The sequence below is a fragment of the Oncorhynchus kisutch genome, linkage group LG8, assembly GCF_002021735.2.
Source record: "Oncorhynchus kisutch isolate 150728-3 linkage group LG8, Okis_V2, whole genome shotgun sequence".
Taxonomy (NCBI): domain Eukaryota; kingdom Metazoa; phylum Chordata; class Actinopteri; order Salmoniformes; family Salmonidae; genus Oncorhynchus; species Oncorhynchus kisutch.
The window spans coordinates 68,402,401-68,423,783 of record NC_034181.2 but is presented as its reverse complement, the minus strand read 5'-3'; the positions used below and the strand labels follow the sequence as shown (position 1 = coordinate 68,423,783).

Genomic DNA, 21,383 nt, shown 5'->3' with positions numbered 1-21,383 from the left:
ACCCACAGTTCATCAATGATGAAAAAGACAGAAACATTAATTGTAGTTATATGGTAAACATGCACATTTTAAATAACTAGAATAACTGTTTATTTTCAGATTGTATCAAAAGCATAACGAGCATAAAACATAGACATACATTATTTTGTAGAGAGGTGAATACACAACTGTCCATAATACAGCTAGTTGACCACTGACATAGTAAACCGTCCAAAAAGAGATAATGCAAAACACTGCTTGCTTATAAACAATTAACATTCCAGTGTAAAAGACTACAGTATATTTTGAGGATACAAAATGTATAAATAGCTCTTCATTCTCTTTTAAAATAATTTCATTATGTCTGTGCCAGTAAATGTGGTTGATTCTCATCCACATCTATTCATCCAATTACTCACAAAATAAGTTACTGTCACAACAAGAATACAAACTTTGCCACTTACATTCCAAAGCCTTTTGGGGACCAAAATTATTGTAACTGAAAGAGTTGTAGCAGGTGGTGCAGAGACATAGGACACAAACCTTTTGCAGTAACTAAGGCACAGCCACATCTCAGTTCAATACAATCCCTTATACATCATCAAACATCAGCAGCAGTGTGTCCTCTCCACAACCCTCTACTCTCCGAGGCCTGATTCCTAACTTGATACCAATCCATAACAAATTCCCATTGACGCCAATGCCCAATTTACACAAAACTTAAGTTATGCAAGCTTATCTATCTCAATTTAGGATTCAGCCCTCAGCCGATGGCAGTCGGAACAGAGCATGGCCTGGGTGGGGCTCCACTGTAGATCTGTTTCGGTTGGGGCTCAGTGGAACCATAAGCAAACCTGAGTGAGCTTATCCCAACAGGCCTGAAGGAAGGAAAGTAAGGGGATCTAGTCATCATTGGCAGTGACAGCGATGGGGTTGACATAGGCAGCCGCCTCCAGGTCCTCTGCCCGTTTCCTGCGCATCTCTGCGGGTGGGCGTGGTGGAGGGTTCTGGGGAGGGAGCTTGATGCTCTCTCCCACCGGCTTACGGGCACTCTCCTTCCTGGGCAGGATGGGCTCCCACTGCTCCCCTCGGATGGCCGCCTGGAAGACATACAGACACAATAGACGAAAGATCATTCAGGCTCCCTCAATAACATAGATAAATGGGTTGCTTTGGTGCTGATCTCTAGAAGCATGCATGCAGACATGCATGCAGTGAATTCCCAACAACAATAGGTGATAACAGCCAAATCACTCCCCTGACAGCCTGGGTTTCTTAACTAGCTAATAATGATAAATACCAGAGGGCAAACAAACGCTTCCTTGTAAATCAAGGGCAGTAGGTTCATACAGGAAACTTAAGTGTTGCATCAACTGATAGCATCAGTTGATATTGCACCAATTAGATTTATCACACTACCTTCATATGGCAGTCAGACAACAACACTACCTTGTTGTTGTCTGACCACCTAACTTGAGTCAAATACTTTCGAATACTTGAAATACTAACCGCAAGGTAGATGAGGCTAGCTATGCCGAGGCAGACACAGCCAAGAACAGTTGCAAGGATGAAACCACCAGGAACGCAGATCCTATAAACACACAGACACAGACACACACACACACACACACAGAAAAAGAGTGTTACAAAGGCAAGGCACTGATAACATGCAATGTGATTTTTAAACAATGAAGATGGTGTCAAGAATGACTGTGCACAATGACACAACCTGTCTCTGCTACAGCTGGAAGGAGACAGTGAAGGGAAAGAATGTTGTCTCAGCCCAGAGATCTGACTAGACTGACACAGAATGTACTCACGCTGCATGTAGAAACGCTCTGACATAGTAGTTCCTGGTCAGTGGGCCGAATGACTTCACACAGACAGTGAAACAGTACTGACCCCTGGAAGAATCACAATAATCACAATATTAAGAGTTATTTATTGAGAACTTTCAGTGATGAAGACTTGCTTATGACTTGCTTTCAACTGGTGCAATCATATCTGTTGCATCACTGTTAGAGTGACTGTACAGAAACTTTAGCTTGGTATGGTATATGTGGGTACTCACGTCCTTTCTACGCTGGTGCCCTTGTTTCTCTTGCCCCTCGGGTACTCTAGTAGACAGACAAACACCCCTGCAGCTCTGGGCACATCAGTCAAGGTTACTCAACAACAACAGGCACACGTGGACCTCACTATACAATGCAAATATACAGCTGGGTCAAACCCCATTTAATCACGACAATAGATACAATTTTGTACATGGAATTATACTGTAAGAGACAGCTCTGCCGCCAGTGAAAGGATACATAGCATAAGCAGCAAACTCCCAGTCCCTGAACTGGCCTGCCACCCCCACTATACCACCAGTAAGGAGAACTGAAATGAGGAAGTAGGAAGAAGAAAATATTTCGTTTATCAACAGTTCCTGCAAGTCACAGATGAAGACACTTTTTTTAGTATCCTGTAACTTTCAAATCGAAATGTGCCAAGACCCAAATAATTTGTACCCCCCCCACCCCCCCCAAGTTGATTTGACTTAGTGTTTTATACAGATATGTTTTCAAATATTCTCACTACCAATACAATTTAATAATATTTTTGTCTGGAACAATTTATACATTTTGTTTTTGGTCGGTTTTAATGACCAATGTTTGTTAGGCATACCATACTGGAAAAGCACATATATTAATATACAGTAATAACGCATAACTAATGGGATTACACATTCCTTTAACAGTTGATACCATTATACAAATACCAAACTCAGATGTCTAAACTTGGCAAAAGTTCTCTACTCACTGAGCCCCGCCGCCAGAGCCTGTTCATTGGCCCACATAGCCCATTCTATTTTCCCCATTCTGTCTTCGTTCGGACCGACAGAACTCCTCTCTGTGCTTGGAAGTTATCCAAATGATCGCGGTTGTCACGTTCGATTATTATGGAAAGTGAAAATGTATAAGTTTTGGAGGAACAAAGGTGGGTGGTAGCAGCCGCCTGGTCTGGCCCTCGGTCTCGTAACGTCTGAGCGGAGCGAGAGGAAAAAAGATTGGGGATGTGACCTGGGAGGAGTAACATTAACCAGAGAGGAAGAGGCAAAGCGAGAGCACCAACTCGGCCAAAAATCTGTATTATACAAGCAGGTGACGTTGTTTCGTTTCTATCGCTCACCAAATTGTTGTTTGGAGGCCAATAAGCGTGTTGAATTTGGTCCACAAAAAAATGTAATGACTTATTTGCTACGTGAGGTTTATTTGATCAAATAGAAATGTCGTAATGCTTAAGTTATGAGTGTACTGATATAAGTAGGACATCCCGGCAACTTTATATCAGAGTTGTATCGAGATGGTTATGCATGAAGCAAGCAGCATCTCTCTCTCCATTGAATAAAGGCGGTTTACGTCAACAACCCTAATCTAATATTCAAACATTTTTTAAATTATGAGATGTATCCACCAATCCAAAGAGAGGATAGGCAGAAACTAGACAGCCAACTATGCGTATTAATCTGTACCACTTTGTGGACAACGACTCCATTGTTAGGGCAGAGAGACAAGTATCTCGAGTACGGTCCAAACACTAAAAAGACACACCCTATCCCCTCAGCCCTCAAATTAAGTGGACACTTCTGATGACGTATTTTATTTTCTACAATTTCCAAAAGATAACCAAACAAAAACAGATTTACTTTTTAAGTTTATTTGTGCCGTCATGTGCATATGCCTTGTCTACTGCGGTCTTGGCTAGTTCTTATTGTTTTATTTCACTGTAGAGCCCTCAGTCCCGCTCAAAATGCCTTATATAGCTCTTTTGTCCCACCCCACGCACATGCGAAGACCTCACCTGGCTTAACTGGTGCCTCCAGAGACGAAATCTCTCTCATCGTCACTCAACGCCTAGGTTTAACTCCACTACTCACATCCTACCATACCCTTGTCTGTACATTATGCCTTGAATCTATTCTACCACACCCAGAAATCTGCTCCTTTTATTCTCTGTCCCCCAATGCACTTGATGACCAGTTCGTATACCCTTATCCTACTCCTCCTCTGTTCCTCTGGTGATGTAGAGGTTAACCCAGGCCCTGTAGGGATATGTTTAACACCCCGACCTTCCTACAATCTAAGATAGATGCCCTCAATCTCACACAAATTATCATGGAACCTACCAGGTACAACCCTAAATCAGTAAACACGGGCACCCCCATAGATATCATCCTGACCAACCTGCCCTCTAAATGCACCACTGCTCTGCTTCAACCAGGATCTCAGCGACCACTGCTTCTTTGCCTGCGTCCGTAATGGGTCCACGGTCAAACGACCACCCCTCATCACTCTCAAACGCTCCCTAAAACATTTCAGCGAGCAGGCCTTTCTAATTGACCTGGCTTGGGAATCCTGGAAGGATATTGACCTAATTCCGTCAGTAGAGGATGCCTGGTTGTTCTTTAAAGGTGCTTTCCTCACCATCTTAAATAAGCATGCCATATTCAAAAAATGTTGAACTAAGAACAGATTTAGCCCTGGGTTCACTCCAGACTTGATTGCCCTTGACCAGCACAAAAACATCCTGTGGGGTACTGCATTAGCATTGAATAGCCCTCACGATATGCAACTTTTCAGGGAAGTTAGGAACCAATATACACAGGCTATTAGGAAAGCAAAGGCTAGCTTTTTCAAACAGAAATTTGCAACCTGTAGCACAAACTCCAAAAGGTTCTGTTACACTGTAAAGTCCATGGAGAATAAGAGCACCTCCTCCCAGCTGCCCACTATACTGAGGCTGGGAAACACTTTCACCACAGATAAATCTACGATAATCGAGAATTTCAATAAGCATTTTTCTAAAGCTGGCCATGCTTTCCACCTGGCTACCCCTACCCCGATCAACAGCTCTGCACCTCCCACAGCAACTTTCCCAAGCCTCCCCCATTTCTCCTTCACCAAATCCAGATAGCTGATGTTCTGAAAGAGCTGCGAAATCTGGACCCCTACAAATCAGCTGGGCTAGACAATCTGGACCCTCTCTTTCTTAAATTATCTGCCACAATTGTTGCAACCCCTATTACTAGCCTGTTCAACTTCTCTTTCGTATTATCTGAGATCCCTAAAGATTGAAAAGCTGCTGCGGTCACCTCCCTCTTCAAAGGGGGGGGACACTCTAGACCCAAACTTTTACAGACCTATATCTATCCTACCCTGCCTTTCTAAAGTCTTCGAAAGCCTAGTTAACAAACAGATCACCGACCATTTCGAATCCCACCGTACCTTCTCCGCTATGCAATCTGGTTTCTAAGCTGGTCATGGGTGCACCTCAGCCACGCTCAAGGTCCTAAACGATATCATAACCACCATCAATAAAAGACAGTACTGTGCAGCCATCTTCATCGACCTAGCCAAGGCTTTCGACTCTGTCAATCTCCGCATTCTTATCGGCAGACTCAACAGCCTTGGTTTCTCAAATGACTGCCTTGCCTGGTTCACCAACTACTTCTCAGATAGAGTTCAGGGTGTCAAATCAGAGGGCCTGTTGTCCAGATCTCTTGCAGTCTCTATGGGGGTGCTTGTTGAGAACTTGTTCTCAACTGGCCTACCTGGTTAAATTAAGGTGCAATATAAAAAAGTAGCACAATTTCTAACTTATTTGCATTCGTTTTTACTTACACTTGTATGTTAACTTCTTCATTGATGTTGTTTTTAAGTTTTCACTGACTTTTCTTAGCGGACGTACAATCGTCGCAAATTTAATTATGGGGTTTTTCAGGCCCCGGAGTGAACATAATTGTACACTCGCAAAGCCGATTAAAACGAGGGCTGATGGGCTTACGTTGCAAACGTCCCTTGCTTGGCTAATCATTTGGACCGCCCTCCAAGATGGCGACAGGGATTCCCCCAAGGGCATAAGGCGAGGGTAAGTGGACGAGGGTGTGTCTTTTAAGTGTTTGGACTGCCACCCTTGTTAGTCTATCCATAATCTTTGCTTTAACTAACTTTGCTGCCTGACATGATTTGGTCAAAGGGGGAAATGTTCAGCTGTTGTAATATAGAGCAGGCTCAACTTGCCCGGCTGATATAAATTGTCCAACTTGCACTTAAAACAGGGTTTCCCAAACTGGGTCTTGGGGCCCCCACTGGGTGAAAATTATTTGAATCTGCTACACAGCGGATTCAAATAATCAAAGCTTGATGATGAGTTAGTTATTTGAATCAGCTGTGTAGTGCTGGGGGAGAGGGGCACAGGACCATGTTTGGAAACCCTGACTTAAACAATGGGGGATGAACCAGAAAGATCAGTTTTAGGCTATGCCTTTTGGAATTCCTTGCGGTATTGTTGTTTTCAGTAAAATAATTTTAGCTGGGCCAATTTTAGAGCAGACTCAACTTGCCCGACTGCTCAGTTCATTTGCCCCAGGCAACAGGGCAACCCTTAAGGTCCCTGCTACAACTAGGTTGTAGAGTTTTTGTAGTTTTACCTGGTTACCGTCAGGAGAGAAGAAAAATGTCCCCACCACTCTGGGACCTGTGGTGCCACCTTTGAAGATGACATGTAGGCTATATATCCAGCTCTTATACTAAAGCACCTACATTGTTCTCAATACTGTCATTTATAATCCTTTAAGGGATTTCATTTTAATTAGATTGTCTTGTGATTCACTCACTCTAAAGGTGACTGTTAAACTATTATGTAAAATGTACATCATCTACTTTGAAATATTTGAAATATTTTTCTACAGTTATCAAAGTACTAGAATATTTTTGATCGTTCTCACAAGGCATCGCTACATCTTTAACATTACAAAACATCCAAATTTGCAATAGGAAAATTGTCCAAATGAAGCACTAGTCAACAGTGTTAGAGGTATTCAGTTGTGTGTGGTTGTTTCGCTCCAGTTAAAGGGGCAATCCTTAGTTTTGGTAAAAAGCTGAGGGATGGGGCAGGAGAAATGTAACCACTCAAAATTATAGACAGAACTATGGATACAAGGACTGACCATGCATGATATCAAAATTATAGTTATAACCAAACATAAACAAACATTTAAAACATGGTTATATTTACTTTGTTTACAAACATTGTAGTAAAACAAGCTGATATTTTGAGTTCTGATGGGGTATAACAGTTTAACTAAGCTCATGAGGTATTAACAAGTTATATTCTTCAAGAATCAATGGTTACATATAATTAATTTATCAGTCAAAAAATTGATATAGCAACTGCAGATTGCCCCTTCAATGAATAAGTATTTGCATTTGTATCCAATTGATTGAATTGGAATAGTTGATTGTTAATATGTCTGGTCTTTCTTTTCACCAAAGTGTTCTGTCTCTGCCCAGCTGGGAGGCTGGCTTGTATCATGCACTCTCCTTGGGCAGCCCGTCAGATCCAAGCAGATGCTCACTAGGGTCCTCCACCACGCGAGGTCCAGGTCCAGCCTTATACACAAATCAGAAATAATCCCTCAGACAAACCAACTTAATATCACATCAAAATGTATCAGACCCATACATAATGTGTGCGTTTATAGGATCTGCATTCCTGCTGATTTCCCGTAAGCCGGTTGGAGAGAGCATCAAGCTCGCTCCCCAAAACCTTCCACTACGCCAACCCGCAGAGATGCACAGGAAACGGGCAAAGGACCCGGAGGGTGCTGCCTATGTGTATGTGTGTATGTGTGTGTGTGTGTGTATGTATGTATGTATGTATGTGTGTGTGTATGTACCTTGGTGCTGATTATATAGCTGATTCCCTTCACCATGGGCTCCATACCAATGGCCTGCTTCAGCTCCTCAGATAGTGTTGTTGGGGCAACCGGAACACCCTTTAGAAACCTGACGTGGGACAGGTAAAGTCACAGGAGGAAGTGTTGTCTGACTGTCTGAGTGTGTGTTTGTGAGAAACTCACTGTCCTCCGTTGGTCTCTGGTGGGAATAAATGTTTGACCACCTGGACAAACTCTTCCACATTCTGCTGAAGAGTGTAGATCACTGCATTGGGACCTGCATCAAATGTGTATGCCACCTGGTGGAGAAGAGAAAACACCGGTCACTGCTTATACTCATGAAAAGAACTCTGAACCAAAGTTATAGCTTTGTTACAGCAGTGTTATAACAGTGTCAGCAGAAGGAGGGATGTGATGCTGCACTAGTCCTCTGAGACTCATGAAGAAGTACTAGGTCATAGACGCGGCAAAGAGGTCAATAGAACGCAGACCATGGGGGATAGAAGAAGGATGCCAGATCGGTGCACAACAAATCTGATCTAGCAAAGTGGATATTCGTCAAATCCGTCCTGATCAATGTATTGTAACAGGCTCACAACGTGTTTACAAAGTCTGATTTGGATATACTGTTTTCGCTGCATAACATTTCAGGTTTAGAAGAAGTGACTGCTAAATGCTAACTCCCATTCATATAAGCTGGTAGCATAGAGAATTTGTGTGACATTGTGTGAAATACACATAAACAACAGCCTAAATGTAGGATAATTTCGCTTAGGGGAAATAAGGAGATTCTGGATCTTTCCATGGCATTTCCACTGTTTTGGTCAGGATCCATTGACTTCTTTACCACATCCATACTTGGGCTTGTTAACACATTTTCTATTCCTCTTGAACTGTAGAAATACTACCAGTTTCATATCTCTATTTCATAATCTCAGAATATAAACAATTACTGCACCTTGTTCTGCTTCTTAGCTTAGACCCCTTGTAGAACTGTCAATGTTCCATATGACTCGCACATTTCCATGACTAAAAGAAAGAACTAACTCCCTGATGGTGCTCACCTTTGTTTCCCTGTAGTGATGGTTATAGCGGTGCACAAGGTTGATAACACGGCGCGACACGTCGTTGAGGTAGAAGATGGGTGGGTAGGTGTCCAGGCAGGTGGCATGGAACTGATTGCTATCCTTCATGGTCAGCTCAGCGAACGCAGTAAAGTCCCTCTTATGTACAGCCTCAATCATCTCCTTCATCCTGGCTGGGACCACAGAGTCTGCCCGGTGCTGAGGGGGAGAGCACAAGGGTTAAGGGTAAGGGTTAATAACTTTGTGTGTGTGTGTGTGTGTGTGTGTGTGTACCTTCAGGAGACTGCTCGTCTCTACACTAGTTTGCATGCCGGAAGTGCTGCCAACTGGTTTCCGCTCAGCACTGACCTAAAAAGAGAGAGGGAGACAGAGAGATGGGGGTGTTGAGATTATTAAAGACATGGGAGAAATGTATATGCCAACATTTGCTCCAGAAAAAGCCATCTTTAGTAATGATCAGAGAGACCTACCACCAGTACAAGGACCCTGAGCTCAGGCCAGTGAGTCTCTGGCTCCACCTGCTGGGCCAGACTGTCCTTGCCATCTCCTTGCTGGCCCATAATCCACTGGACGAAGCCCCCATACATACTCCTACAGGCACTGCCTGAACCCTGCCTAGAAACCTCAGACAACTCCCCCTCCACTCCCATCACCCGGGACAGCGTGTACACTGGAACAGGAGAGTGGAGTGAGGAGACAAGATGGAGAGACAAAAGGAAAGTAAGGAGAAGAGGGATGAGGAGATGGAGACGGTACTTAAATTCCCAACATTTAAAAAGCATAAAACTAGTTTCACACAAGCATTTACTTCATTTGATCTATTTAATGCTGTGTTGGGTACAAACCATTATGACGGGACACAGTCTCTTACCCAGACAGGCATAGCCGGCAGCAGAAGAGGCAAGTCCGGCTGCAGTTGGGAAGTTGTTGACAGAGCAGATGTGGACTTTATGGGACAAACCGGCCGTGTCTACATCAGCCTCCCCATCACTACGTCGCTTACGGGCCAGGCGCCGAACTGAGGAAGGAAACCACCAACAACAACACATCATTTCTTGTCCTCCCCCTTTGCTCTCTTACTCTTCCCCCTCTACTCTCTCCCTCTATCATATCATTGCATATAGTGACTCACTCTCCCTAAGGCAGGACTGTAGTCTGGGCTGGGTTATGTCCTCCTCTTTGCCGTTGAGCCAGATACGATCCTCCTGGAACGACCTGCTGCACGCCACTGTTGTGGTTGTTTTGAGCTGGGAGGAATAAGGAAACAAGGCAGAAATCGTTAGTTTTTGTTGTTTTAACAAAACAGTAATATTTTGCAACTTGCTGAGTGTCTGGTGTACAGTATTACAGTCTTACCTGGTCTTGATGTAATGTGACACTCAAAGATGAATTTATAGGTAGAATCAACTCCTCATCCCTCTTCCCCCCTTTGAAACAGCAATAACAACAAACCATTTACAATTCAATACAGAGTTATTTTCAAAGATTGTACAGAGAACATTCCTTTCACATCATTGTGGCAATACATTTGTCATGTACCAATGCACACACACCAAAGCGTGGCTAGAAGTGGCTACAGTGTTGCAAGCAAGCATTTCATTGATTCAATCAATGTTACAGTTTTACATTACATTAAGCTAGATGTGGTTGACAGTGTTCTTTGGTTGACATGTCTGTAGTGGATTATACGAAAATACAATACTCACAGTATTTGATGACAGCGATATTCACAGGCGCACTGCATGTTACCATGGTGAGCTTTTTGCCGCTGTCCTCGGACATTTTGATAAAGTAAAATCAGGAGCAATAAAATAACAAAAAATACTATAAACGCGAGACTGTCTAATATTTTGAGATCCACTGATATAGTAATGTCTGTACAACCATAGAGCTTTACAAAACGTGTCTGTGGATTGGAGGGGGTAGAGCACGTGACTAAACCTCCCACCAATCAGCGCCACTCATGTACCGTGACTGAAACAGGGCAGCCAATCCTTTTGATCAGACCACGGTCGTCCGAAAATGAGGCCAGAGCCATATTTACGGGGCGTATCTTGATCGCAGGCAGAAATGCAGTAGTGACTGGATATTACGAATGATAGTGCCGGGTATATTTGACCATATACCGTATATTAACAGCTCTTGTGCTATGTTCTTCTTCTTTTATATGAAATTATGGTTTCAGAGGAAAGAAAAAACCCAGTAATCTAGTGTATAATTATTGTTATTATAAGAGGAACACTTGTTTTATGATCAAGAAGAATGACTCCTTGTCTGCTTTATCAATGCTGACATTGATTTATTGGGGTGAATGCTTTGAACATGAAACCAAATCTCCCATGAATTTATCTCCAGATATTTAGTAACATCATGCTTGTAAGGACATCAATGTACTGTCAGATATTGAGTATTACCTGTGGCAGGTGAACAATAGAATCAACCATTCATATATCTGTGGTCTCACCAGACACCTGTTCAATGTGAGTGAAGCAGGAAGTTCTTTAAGTGCTGTTGTAAACTAACGATTGAGATAATTTAACAAATCCTGCTACAAATACATGTCTCAGCCTCTTAATGCACATACTGCATACATTTCAGCAGAGTATTTGAACCTAGTGAGTCAAAGCAACTATCTATTGCCAGCCTATACATTAGGATAGCCTAAGACACTACCTAGGAGGCCTTGTAAAGAAGATTGACTACATTTTAATACAAACTATATTTTTCTTACACCATTGATCTTAAGTGATTATACTTTTTTAATGAAAGCAAATGTAGTGCAAACCCATATGACCAATCAATGAGTCTTCAAGCACTCAGCTCACAGACAAATTATCATCATGATAAAGCTGTTGATTATTTGTGGAATAAGCATTCAAATGTAAGGCTTTTTTATTTTTAAATGTAAACTGTTGGATACAGGTCAGCAAAATTTTACAAAAAAGAATGAATATACCCATGTGCTCTGTCCAATTTGATGTTTTAACTATTTACTGAGTAGCAGCAGACAGTATTCACAAAGCAGTCTCTAGAAAAATGCATCAGCAGCAATATACCCTAAGCTGAATTTTGTTCTGCTTCTTGTGGTGGAGAAAAAGTAAAACGTGGTGAAAATGGATATAAGAGAGAATATAGTAATGAGTTCCAGATGCACACGGGGGCTGATGTGATACCCCTGGGTGCATCACTAAGGCAGGGCCTTTGGCAAGTCAAAGACGGCCGCCAACGAACAGAGCCCTGCTCCAACCTATCCAGTCCTGAATCCCGCCCTAAGCCAGCCGTCTGACTGGTTCCTGAGCTCCTTTCAACGCATCAATCATCATCCTCATCGGAGTCCATCACCTTTCGTCGGTTGAACTGAGGGGAGGAAAGGGGATGCAGTCAGTTAAAAGTCTGAGAATGTGATACTGTATTTGATCCGTGGACTCACCTTGACAGTTGTCTTTTTTTCTGTTTGCTGACTAACTTTTTCTAGGATGTCGATCAAACCAGTCTCTGAAATCTGAAAAGAGACAATCCAAATGTAAGGAAGAGCCAATAGCAGATGGGTCAAAAAAATCTGAAAATTGCATGTGAATTCACAGGACAAAATATGGTCCTGCGTATGACTGCTCGGGGGCAATGCAGTCACTAGCGAAGAGAAAGAACCGTCAGGCTGTCTAAGTGGGTTTTTTTCGGGTCGGGTAAGTCCAAACAGTGTAAAAAATATATATATAGTATACACTGAGTGTAAAAACATTAGGAATAGCTGCTCTTTCCATAACTGACTGACTAGGTGAATCCAGGTGAAAGCTATGATCCCTTATTGATGTCACTTGTTAAATCCACGTCAATCAGTGTAGACGAAGAGGAGGAGACAGGTTAAAGAAGGATTTTTAAGCCTTGAGACAATTGAGACATGGATTGTGTAGGTGTGCTATTCATATGAGAGGGGACGCAGTCCCTATGTTGTATTGTTGTCTCTACCTTCTTGCCCCTTGTGTCATGGACAAAGTAGATGTCCTAACCGACTTGCCAAAAGTTTAGTTTGTTAACAAGACATTTCTGGAATGGTTGAAAAACAAGTTTTAATGACTCCAACATAAGTGTATGTAAACTTACAAATAAAATCGCAGGAAATTAGCTTTAAAACTGCAAAAAGTTATTTCAGCTCCATGGAGAACTTTGTAGAATTGCAGGAAATTGGCTTAAAAATTGACAAATTTCTCTACACCGCCAAGATGGGGGCCTCTAAAATGTTATTTTGTTTAAACGTACGTTCAATGATATGTCCACATATGCTTTAGGTCCAGTTCTCTCACCTTTCCTCCCAGCTGGCCCATGCGGGCCATCTGTATGAGGTAATTCTCCACTGCTTTGGCCTTCTCTGGCTTCACCAGAGCCAAGTTACTCACTGCAACAAAACATAGCAGGCTTTTAGGCAATGGAGTCACCTATTGCTAAACCAGGCGTAGGTGCTGAAGGTTCCAATATCAGATCAACGATTCATTCAAACCAGGGGGATATGAAAGACCTACATCTGGCGCGGGCGGACTGGTCTAGAACCTGAGCCAGTATGGAGTTCCTCATCTCTGTTTCCCTGTGAAAAGACAGTACAGAAGATTATAGTTAGGCCACAATGGCTACGTTTACACATGTAGCCCAATTGGGCTGCCTGTGTAAATGAAGCCAATTGTTTTATCACATTGACTAGCTTTATAAATAGTCTGTCACATAGTCTGTCACATAGTGCAGGTCAAGACATGCAACATTAGCAAACTACTGTGAACTAAACCAACAACAGGGGAGACATCTGTGTCTCTGAAATGTAGCTATACTCAGCGCTGAGTTGTGAATGCATGACGGGAATAAAAGTTTAGATGGATAAATAATGAAGACCAACTTCTGTTTGGCATCCTGCTGCCCTTGCTGGTCATTTGAGGAGTCCTGGGAAGGGAGGGTAGAAAAGAGACAGTCAAATTCCACTCCTTTCTTTAGTTGTTTAAACATGTTTCTTTTTAAACAACACGAGAACAGACCAGCCAACAGGCTACTGTATCACACAGCCATGCTGAGCGCACACATCTGCTCTCTCTTGAAGTGCAGCCTAATATTGATGTGAATTTTTCACACCCTTGGCGAAGAGACTAGATCTTTGAACAACAGTTTAAACCAAAATGTGGTTCAGAAAACAACTCGTTGCCCCCTCCCCTATCCCTACTCCTTTGGAGTTTGCTGATCTGAAAGAGCCTATTGGTAGACTGGGTGGAGCCATCCCCATATTGATTACATCTGCCCAGTTCCTTCAAACCTAGCCTACCTCAAGAGGGACAGGGATAGGGAGTGGGACACAATTAACTGTAGTATAGTAGAATACAAAGTGAATATTTACAGATTTCTGGAAAATATTTTTATACAAAGCTTACAAAATATTACTTTTTATTTTATTTTATTTTAAGTTTAACATATAAGCTTCACTCAAGCTTGATAACCATGTCCCAAACCATTCACAATACATCATGGTTCTGGCATTCAAACATTTTGCTATTCCTTTATTGCAAACATACTTGGGTCACATTACTCAAGGAGCACAGACACAACTGCCAGACATGCTGCATTGCTCAGTCCAGGTCATTAATTACACAGCCTTTTGCCATGTCACCGCCATCACAGAATGTGCAGCACAGTAGCTGTACAGCAGCTTACCCCCAGACTCATTTGGTTCCAAGACAGACTCTGAAAAATTAGCAACTCAAACTCAATGACAATATCTCTGTTGGATGAAAGGATTCCTAGTGTGTCTATGTCCATCCCATTCCCAATCTTTTGATTGATAATCTCTGTCATCATGTCACTCATATTGAGGTATAACTCATTCATAAACACTAACTACTTTTAGCGCCTATTGACAATAGTATCTTCTGGCTGGTGGAGTTTTGTTAAGAGCCCAGACACTCGTTGCGGATGTTAATACGCATTACTTGCGGTACGGTTTTGGAAACATAAGTCACGTGTCTTTCATATATGCGAGAAACAATAATAAATCCCCCCAAAAATAAAAGGTTAAATTACTACACACCTTAATTAATGTTTTTATTATCAACCTTTATTTAACCAGGGGAACTCATTGAGACCATGGTCTCATTTCCAATGGTGCCCTGAGAACAACAGTTTAAGTAATGTGAACAACAATTCCAGCATGATCACTACAAAGTTAGTTATAACATTTCAAATCAATCGTTACATTCAAAAGGTTAGTAGAAACAAATATATACAATCAATCAAAACCAGTGCAGTTTTCATTGTCACATTTTTTATTATAGCCATAAATTCACCTTTTGGGACCAAAGAATCAAGTTTTAGAGTGACCTGTAGGACATTCCAGGACGGAGGGGCATAGTAACTAAAATCAGTCTTCCCTAACTCAGAGGAGACCCATGGAATCTCTAGTACCAACCAGTCTTGAGAGAGAGTATTATACTTACCAGATTTCCTATTTAGAAGTGAGATGAGGTAGTATGGGAGTTTCTGGAGAAGTGCTTTATTTATTAATATTAGCCAATGTTGGGTCCTTCTGTTACTCAGAGACTCCCAACTATATAAGAGAAAATGATGTGTACAGAAATGATCACCAATGATAAAACGAAAGGCTTAGTGGTAGACTGTATCTAGAGGTTTTAACAGAGGCTGCCATATGCATGAAGATTGAGTCGCCATAGTCAATTACTGGGAAGTGTTGCTTGAACAATCTTCCCCCTATCTTCAAAAGTGAGACAATTTATTTCTATACAGGCAGTGGCATTTATACTTGTCACATATCAGTTTGGAAACAATGTTAAAAAAAATTGACTTAATAAAGCTGCATACAAACATGGTCCCTTTTCTGCTTTCTTGACTAAGGCAGCTCCAAAATGCAGGTGTTTCAGCCTAGCTCAGTGCTTTCTGTAGTGGAAGGGCAGCCAGCAGAAAATATTGAGCATAGGGGTTGGTAATAGAGGTCGACCGATTAATCGGAATGGCCAATTAACTAGGGCCGATTTAAAGTTTTCATAACAATTGGTAATCACCATTTTTGGACACCGATTGTGGCCGATTACATTGCACTCCACGAGGAGACTGTGTGGCAGGCTGACCTGTTATGTGAGTGCAGCAAGAAGCCAATGTCAGTTGCTAGCTAGCATTAAACTTATCTTATAAAAAACAAATCTATCTTAACATAATCACTAGTTAAACTAGTAATATCATCAACCATGTGTAGTTATCTAGCTTGTCCTAGGTTGCATATTAATTTATCATTGAATCATAGCCTACCTCACCAAACGGGTAATTTAACAGGAGCATTCGAGGAAAAAAAGCACTGTCGTTGCACCAATGTGAACCTAACCATAAACATCAACGTCTTTCTTAAAATCTATACTCAAGTATAGATTTTTAAACCTGCATATTTAGTTAATATTGCCTGGTAACATGAATTTCTTTTAACTAGGGAAATTGTGTCACTTCTCTTGCGTTCTGTGCAACAGAGTCAGGGTAGGTGCAGCAGTTTGGGCCGCCTGGCTCGTTGCAAACTGTGTGAAGACTATTTCTTCCTAACAAAGACAGTTAACTTTGCCAAACGGGGGATGATTTAACAAAAGCACATTTGCGGGAAAAAAAAGCACAATCATTGTACGAATGTACCTAACCATAAACATCGATGCCTTTCTTAAAATCAATACACAAAGTATATATTTTTAAACCGGCATATTTAGTTAAAAGAAATCCAGGTTAACAGGCAATATTAAACTAGGGAAATTGTGTCACTTCTCTTGCGTTCATTGCACGCAGAGTCAGGGTATATGAAACAGTTTGGGCCGCCTGGCTCGTTGCAAACTAATTGGCAGAATTTTATGTAATTATGACATAACATTGAAGGTTGTGCAATGTAACAGGAATATTTAGACTAATGGATGCCACCCGTTAGATAAAATACAGAACGGTTCCGTATTTCACTGAAAGAATAAACGTTTTGTTTTCGAAATGATAGTTTATGGATTTGACCATATTAATGACCTAAGGCTCGTATTTCAGTGTGTTATTATAATTAAGTCTATGAATTGATAGAGCAGTCTGACTGAGCGGTGGTATGCAGCAGCTTTCTTCTCCAACACTTTGCATTATTTAAACCAAATTGAACATGTTTCATTATTTATTTGAGACTAAATTGATTTTATTGATGTATTATATTAAGTTAAAATAAGTGTCCATTGTTCATTCAGTATTGTTATAATTGTCATTATTACAAATATAGATAAAAAAAAATATATATATATATTTTTAAATTATTATTATTATTATTTCAAATCTATTTAAGAAAAAAAAAAAATATATATATATTTTCTTTTATCTGCCGATTTATCGGTATTGGCTTTTTTTGGTCCTCCAATAATCCAGTATCGGCGTTGAAAAATCATAATCGGTCAACCTCTAATAATGAGTTTGCCCCACAAAGATTTACATGCTAAAATCGCCACTGTTATAAAGGAAATCAGTCTTTTCTTGCAACTTTTTGTTTTTTTAAAGGCCAACTTATCATCAATCCAAATGCCTAGCTACTTATAAATGGAGAACTAGCATAATTTGGGCTCCTCTCAAGGTCTTTAAAATCAATTTTACAACACCTGGAGAAAAAAATAATTTAAGTATGCTCTCTCTAATTCTCTCTCTCTCTCGGAGGACCTGAGCCCTAGGACCATGCCTCAGGACTACCTGGCATGATGACTCCTTGCTGTCCCCAGTCCACCTGGCCGTGCTGCTGCTCCAGTTTCAACTGTTCTGCCTGCGGCTATGGAACCCTGACCTGTTCACCGGACGTGCTACCTGTCCCAGACCTGCTGTTTTCAACTCTCTAGAGACAGCATGAGCGGTAGAGATACTCTCAATGATTATCTATGAAAAGCCAGATTACATTTACTCCCGAGGTGCTGACTTGTTGTACTCTCAACAACTACTGTGATTATTATTATTTGACAATGCTGGTCATTTATAAACATTTGAACATCTTGGCCATGTCCTGTTATAATCTCCACCCGGCACAGCCAGAAGAGGACTGGCCACCCCTCATAGCCTGGTTCCTCTCTAGGCTTCTTCGTAGGTTTTGGCATTTCTAGGGAGTTTTTCCTAGCCACTGTGCTTCTACACCTGCATTGCTTGCTGTTTGGGGTTTTAGGCTGGGTTTCTGTACAGCACTTTGATATATCAGCTGATGTAAGAAGGGCTATATAAATACATTTGATTTGATTTGAAATTTGATTTGATGGCTGTTTTGGCTGCCAGAGCCAACTCGCCTCTAAATAGAACATGTAAGGTCCTTGGACTAAAAGGAGTGATTTTAGGCTCATTTAGTCCAATATTGGGCTAATCTAGGTATATCTATTCAGTAAAGTGTTTTGCTTAATGAAGCTTTAGAAATCAGTGCCAAGCAGGTTTGCTAGATAATCCAGACAGAGGGTGGGGCTACTAACAATGATGTTCAGTGATTGCTTCAAACTAGGTCTGAAAAACGGACATTCACACTACTCTCGCACATGTGCACCAAAACACCTGGGCACATGCACGCGCACCAGGGGAGCGGTAGAGCGGGCACAAGATTCTCAACCCCAGAGGAGTGGGAGACGCGAGCGCCGAAGTCATTGTCCTGTTCATAAATTAAATGTATGTTTCGCCTATTCATAAATGTTGATTAAATCACATCACATAGCTTACTAGCTACTGGTAGTATAACTCGTGTCTCACTATGGCATGAGTTTACTAGCTAACGTTAGCTAGCTAGCAATCTACAGTATCTTATAAGTAACTACGTTAGCTAGTAAACTAGGTACTGAATTATCTGGCTGCTATGCAAACATGCAATGAACAGTATTAGAAAATTCGTTAAAGATGGTGATAGGTTAAAATACTCTAAACTTGAGCTATAAGGCTAACACTAGCTAGCTAGCGACAGACTGAACAGTGGATCTTCATATATGGTCGGAACTATGCATTTTTGGTCCCCTCAGGCTCTCCTTACCCCGTGTTTTGACTGCAGTTCGGCCATGCGTTGCCGCCTGATAGCCTCCAATTCGTCGTCTGCCATTGTGTTCGAATAGATAGAAAATAGGTCTTATCAATGGTAAAATAAGAAAATCTGTCACTTCACGAGTCTTGTGGAACTGTTTCGTTAGGGGCCGGGCCCTGCTTCAGTATAATGTAATCGATCTCAGAATAATCCAATATACATCCAGAATAAAGCAATCGAGCCACAAAAGGATGATATCGTAGAAATGAGGTTTAGGCCTGCCTATCAACCAGTCACACTTACAACATAAAATATAATTAAATTAGTCATACATAAACATAAGATTGTAATTGTTTATTTTGCTATCTAGATTTTCCAAAATGAATTTCAGGACACAAAAATGGGTAATCAATATTCTGAAGGAAATGGCGCACATCACAACCCCACTGTCCAATAAAGCTTAGACATTTTGTTAATATCAGATCAAAATTTTTTTTTAAGTGCTTGCTGTCATCGATTGGTCCAAAAAGGCAAGTGAAACAAATGACTGGGATCTCTGAGAGCCTTGGATGACAGGATAACAACTGTTACTGGTAGAAATGTACCACATAAAGGATACTGTTCTTGTGTTCTGTACTCAATAACTATAACAGTATAACTAGTATTACACAAGAGTGCTTTCTTAGGTACATTTCTACCTACAATAACTGAAGGATGACTTTAAACCACCTGAATAGGCCCAGGTGACAGGTCTCGGGTCACAGTCAGCCAGGGGCACGCTCTCATGGACAGACTACATAAACATAAATGGTTCTGTAGATCTGGCATGATAAAACGGGATGAGTGAGATAATGAGCAGCATTAGTTCAGGTGATTTGGATTAATGACGATTTCACAGGTGTTAGCAGGGGAGGGGGATATTTGAACCATAGACTTGCCCGTAACTTGCAAAGAGAGAAGGGTGGAGCTCTTCGTTCCGGTTCCGATCTCTTCCCTTAACACATATGGACCCGGAACAAGCATCTGACAATTACCAAGACATTAGTTCTGGGTTAACCGAGATTAGACAACGTTTGACAACTGAATGTGGCCCAGATGAGAGATGGTGAGTGGGGGTGAGTGACAGACTCTCTAGCTCCCCCGGTAGGTAGTGTAGGAGAAGCGGCTGCAGAGCAGAGGAACATGGAACTTCTGACTGTGGTCCGTTATGGTGAAGACTATCTGCAGATAAACACAGACCACCAATGTGTTAGTAACCACTCAGCCGATCAATCGGAGCTACCGAAACATTTAGCGTTCAGTTAGCACTCGCAGAGCTGACATGGAAATAAACAGAAGCTGATTCTGTAGACATAAAGACACATTCATGTCTAACTTTATATGTCCAGCCATCATACATTTAAATGCACACATTCTTTATGATAAAAGCATTGAAGACTGTCTTCAACTAACCTCAACGTATGGGTAGAAAGAGGTCTCTCCCAGACTCCCCCAGTATTGGCCCGTCTCAAAGCGTATCTTGTACACTGCTGGAGTGAAAGTTTCTCTGGTGATGAGCCCTGGGCAGCGCCCATCATCATTAGTAGTCCTGAGAAGAAATTATTTAAAATGATATACAATACTGAATACAGTGGACATTGGTTTGATGTGATCCTGAAATAAGCCTTGGCTCATTAACATTACTACCGGTATATATTCATATTTGATAATATTATGCAGCCCTACTGAAAGAGGCTGTAGGGGTGAATCTGAAATTGATCAAACAAATACTAAATGTGTATTTGTCTATTATATTGATTATTATGGAGCTGCTAAGAAATTATTGTGTTAATTTGTGCTACAGCACTCTCTGTGGTGAGGTTACCCTGTGGTGAGAAGGTTCCAGAGTGAAGTGGAGGGATCCATGCGATGCAGGCTGAGGGCCATGTGGGCTCCAGGGACGCCCATCCCGGTGTTCAGGACGTGAGTGGTCAGGGGGCTGTATGGAGCTGCCATCTCTGCACACTACAGCGTATACACCGACAGCATAGTGAGTAAACATTATGGACATTTGGCTACTGTAATTTTGCACACTATATACAGAAAGCTGTATGCTAACTGTAGCCTATAAATTATTTATTATTTGGGTTAAAATAGAAGTTAGGCCTAGCTGAACGCTTAATGTCTATGAGATGAACTAACCCAACATTTGTTATATTTTCCCATCTTTTACTTTCGCTTTATTATTTTCATGAATTTCATTACAATCCTGCAGACAAACGAATGTCACATGTCAATAATTTCGGTTAAAACACTATTTATGAAAATCAAAAGCAATATATTAGCCTACCGTGTATTCGTCCAAAATATGATCCTTTATGTGCTGTAATCGGCTGGTACTCATGTGCGCTGCTTTCAAAGTCATCCCAAACCAGTTTCCCCCTCTAGTGAAAAGTATGGCATTTACGGTGAATTAACTGTAACAGATTTTAAGCACAAGTTCAAAACTCACGAGGATATTCATATGACTAGGGCTGCTGTTTGCTGTTGCAATTTACATGTCTCGTTGGGAGGGACATCAGCATTTGTTAATGGTTAAGAG

General features: G+C 41.4%; 4 protein-coding genes across 5 annotated transcripts; all 4 read right to left on the bottom strand.

The window, feature by feature from the left end:
• Nucleotides 1-62: 62 nt before the first annotated feature.
• On the bottom strand, nucleotides 63-3,036 carry cyba (cytochrome b-245, alpha polypeptide). The gene is made up of 6 exons (XM_020489007.2): nucleotides 2,785-3,036; nucleotides 2,292-2,361; nucleotides 2,051-2,125; nucleotides 1,800-1,883; nucleotides 1,489-1,570; nucleotides 63-1,079 (listed from the first exon to the last, which is right to left on the bottom strand). Exons 1-6 carry the CDS (start codon nucleotides 2,840-2,842, stop codon nucleotides 882-884), a joined length of 567 nt encoding a protein of 188 aa, XP_020344596.1. The 5' UTR covers nucleotides 2,843-3,036; the 3' UTR covers nucleotides 63-881.
• A 3,979-nt stretch (nucleotides 3,037-7,015) lies between these two features.
• Nucleotides 7,016-10,694, bottom strand: LOC109894990 (diphosphomevalonate decarboxylase). The gene is made up of 10 exons (XM_020488646.2): nucleotides 10,494-10,694; nucleotides 10,144-10,214; nucleotides 9,920-10,034; nucleotides 9,659-9,805; nucleotides 9,258-9,457; nucleotides 9,061-9,135; nucleotides 8,767-8,985; nucleotides 7,886-8,001; nucleotides 7,703-7,811; nucleotides 7,016-7,415 (listed from the first exon to the last, which is right to left on the bottom strand). Exons 1-10 carry the CDS (start codon nucleotides 10,567-10,569, stop codon nucleotides 7,335-7,337), a joined length of 1,209 nt encoding a protein of 402 aa, XP_020344235.2. The 5' UTR covers nucleotides 10,570-10,694; the 3' UTR covers nucleotides 7,016-7,334.
• Nucleotides 10,695-11,062: 368 nt separating this feature from the next.
• Nucleotides 11,063-19,009, bottom strand: LOC109895368 (programmed cell death protein 5-like). 2 transcript variants are annotated; one of them, XM_020489008.2, is made up of 7 exons: nucleotides 18,815-19,009; nucleotides 14,473-14,502; nucleotides 13,670-13,713; nucleotides 13,305-13,366; nucleotides 13,089-13,180; nucleotides 12,218-12,289; nucleotides 11,063-12,144 (listed from the first exon to the last, which is right to left on the bottom strand). In XM_020489008.2, the coding sequence occupies exons 1-7, from the start codon at nucleotides 18,878-18,880 to the stop codon at nucleotides 12,100-12,102; spliced, it is 411 nt and encodes a 136-aa protein (XP_020344597.1). In that variant the 5' UTR covers nucleotides 18,881-19,009; the 3' UTR covers nucleotides 11,063-12,099. The 2 variants fall into 2 exon arrangements, with proteins under 2 accessions (XP_020344597.1, XP_020344598.1); XM_020489009.2 differs by lacking the exon at nucleotides 14,473-14,502 and having other exon boundaries at nucleotides 18,815-19,008.
• Nucleotides 19,010-19,141: 132 nt separating this feature from the next.
• Nucleotides 19,142-21,383, bottom strand: LOC109895369 (5-hydroxyisourate hydrolase). The gene is made up of 4 exons (XM_020489010.2): nucleotides 21,132-21,383; nucleotides 20,667-20,806; nucleotides 20,255-20,390; nucleotides 19,142-20,023 (listed from the first exon to the last, which is right to left on the bottom strand). Exons 1-4 carry the CDS (start codon nucleotides 21,204-21,206, stop codon nucleotides 19,934-19,936), a joined length of 441 nt encoding a protein of 146 aa, XP_020344599.1. The 5' UTR covers nucleotides 21,207-21,383; the 3' UTR covers nucleotides 19,142-19,933.

Coding starts and splice junctions, on each gene's coding strand:
- cyba (XM_020489007.2), bottom strand. CDS start 2,842: ATGGGGAAAATAGAATGGGCTATGTGGGCCAATGAACAGGCTCTGGCG. Junction 2,126..2,291: donor GAGTTTGCTGCTTATGCTAT/GTATCCTTTCAC, acceptor TGATGTGCCCAG/AGCTGCAGGGGTGTTTGTCT. Junction 1,884..2,050: donor GGCACCAGCGTAGAAAGGAC/GTGAGTACCCAC, acceptor TGATTCTTCCAG/GGGTCAGTACTGTTTCACTG.
- LOC109894990 (XM_020488646.2), bottom strand. CDS start 10,569: ATGTCCGAGGACAGCGGCAAAAAGCTCACCATGGTAACATGCAGTGCG. Junction 9,458..9,658: donor TGCCGGCTATGCCTGTCTGG/GTAAGAGACTGT, acceptor CTCCTGTTCCAG/TGTACACGCTGTCCCGGGTG. Junction 7,812..7,885: donor CCAGAGACCAACGGAGGACA/GTGAGTTTCTCA, acceptor GTCCCACGTCAG/GTTTCTAAAGGGTGTTCCGG.
- LOC109895368 (XM_020489008.2), bottom strand. CDS start 18,880: ATGGCAGACGACGAATTGGAGGCTATCAGGCGGCAACGCATGGCCGAA. Junction 14,503..18,814: donor AACTGCAGTCAAAACACGGG/GTAAGGAGAGCC, acceptor CTAATTTTTCAG/AGTCTGTCTTGGAACCAAAT. Junction 12,290..13,088: donor TGGGCCAGCTGGGAGGAAAG/GTGAGAGAACTG, acceptor GTCTCTTTTCAG/ATTTCAGAGACTGGTTTGAT.
- LOC109895369 (XM_020489010.2), bottom strand. CDS start 21,206: ATGACTTTGAAAGCAGCGCACATGAGTACCAGCCGATTACAGCACATA. Junction 20,807..21,131: donor ATATTTTGGACGAATACACG/GTAGGCTAATAT, acceptor TATACGCTGTAG/TGTGCAGAGATGGCAGCTCC. Junction 20,024..20,254: donor CTTTCTACCCATACGTTGAG/GTTAGTTGAAGA, acceptor GTTTATCTGCAG/ATAGTCTTCACCATAACGGA.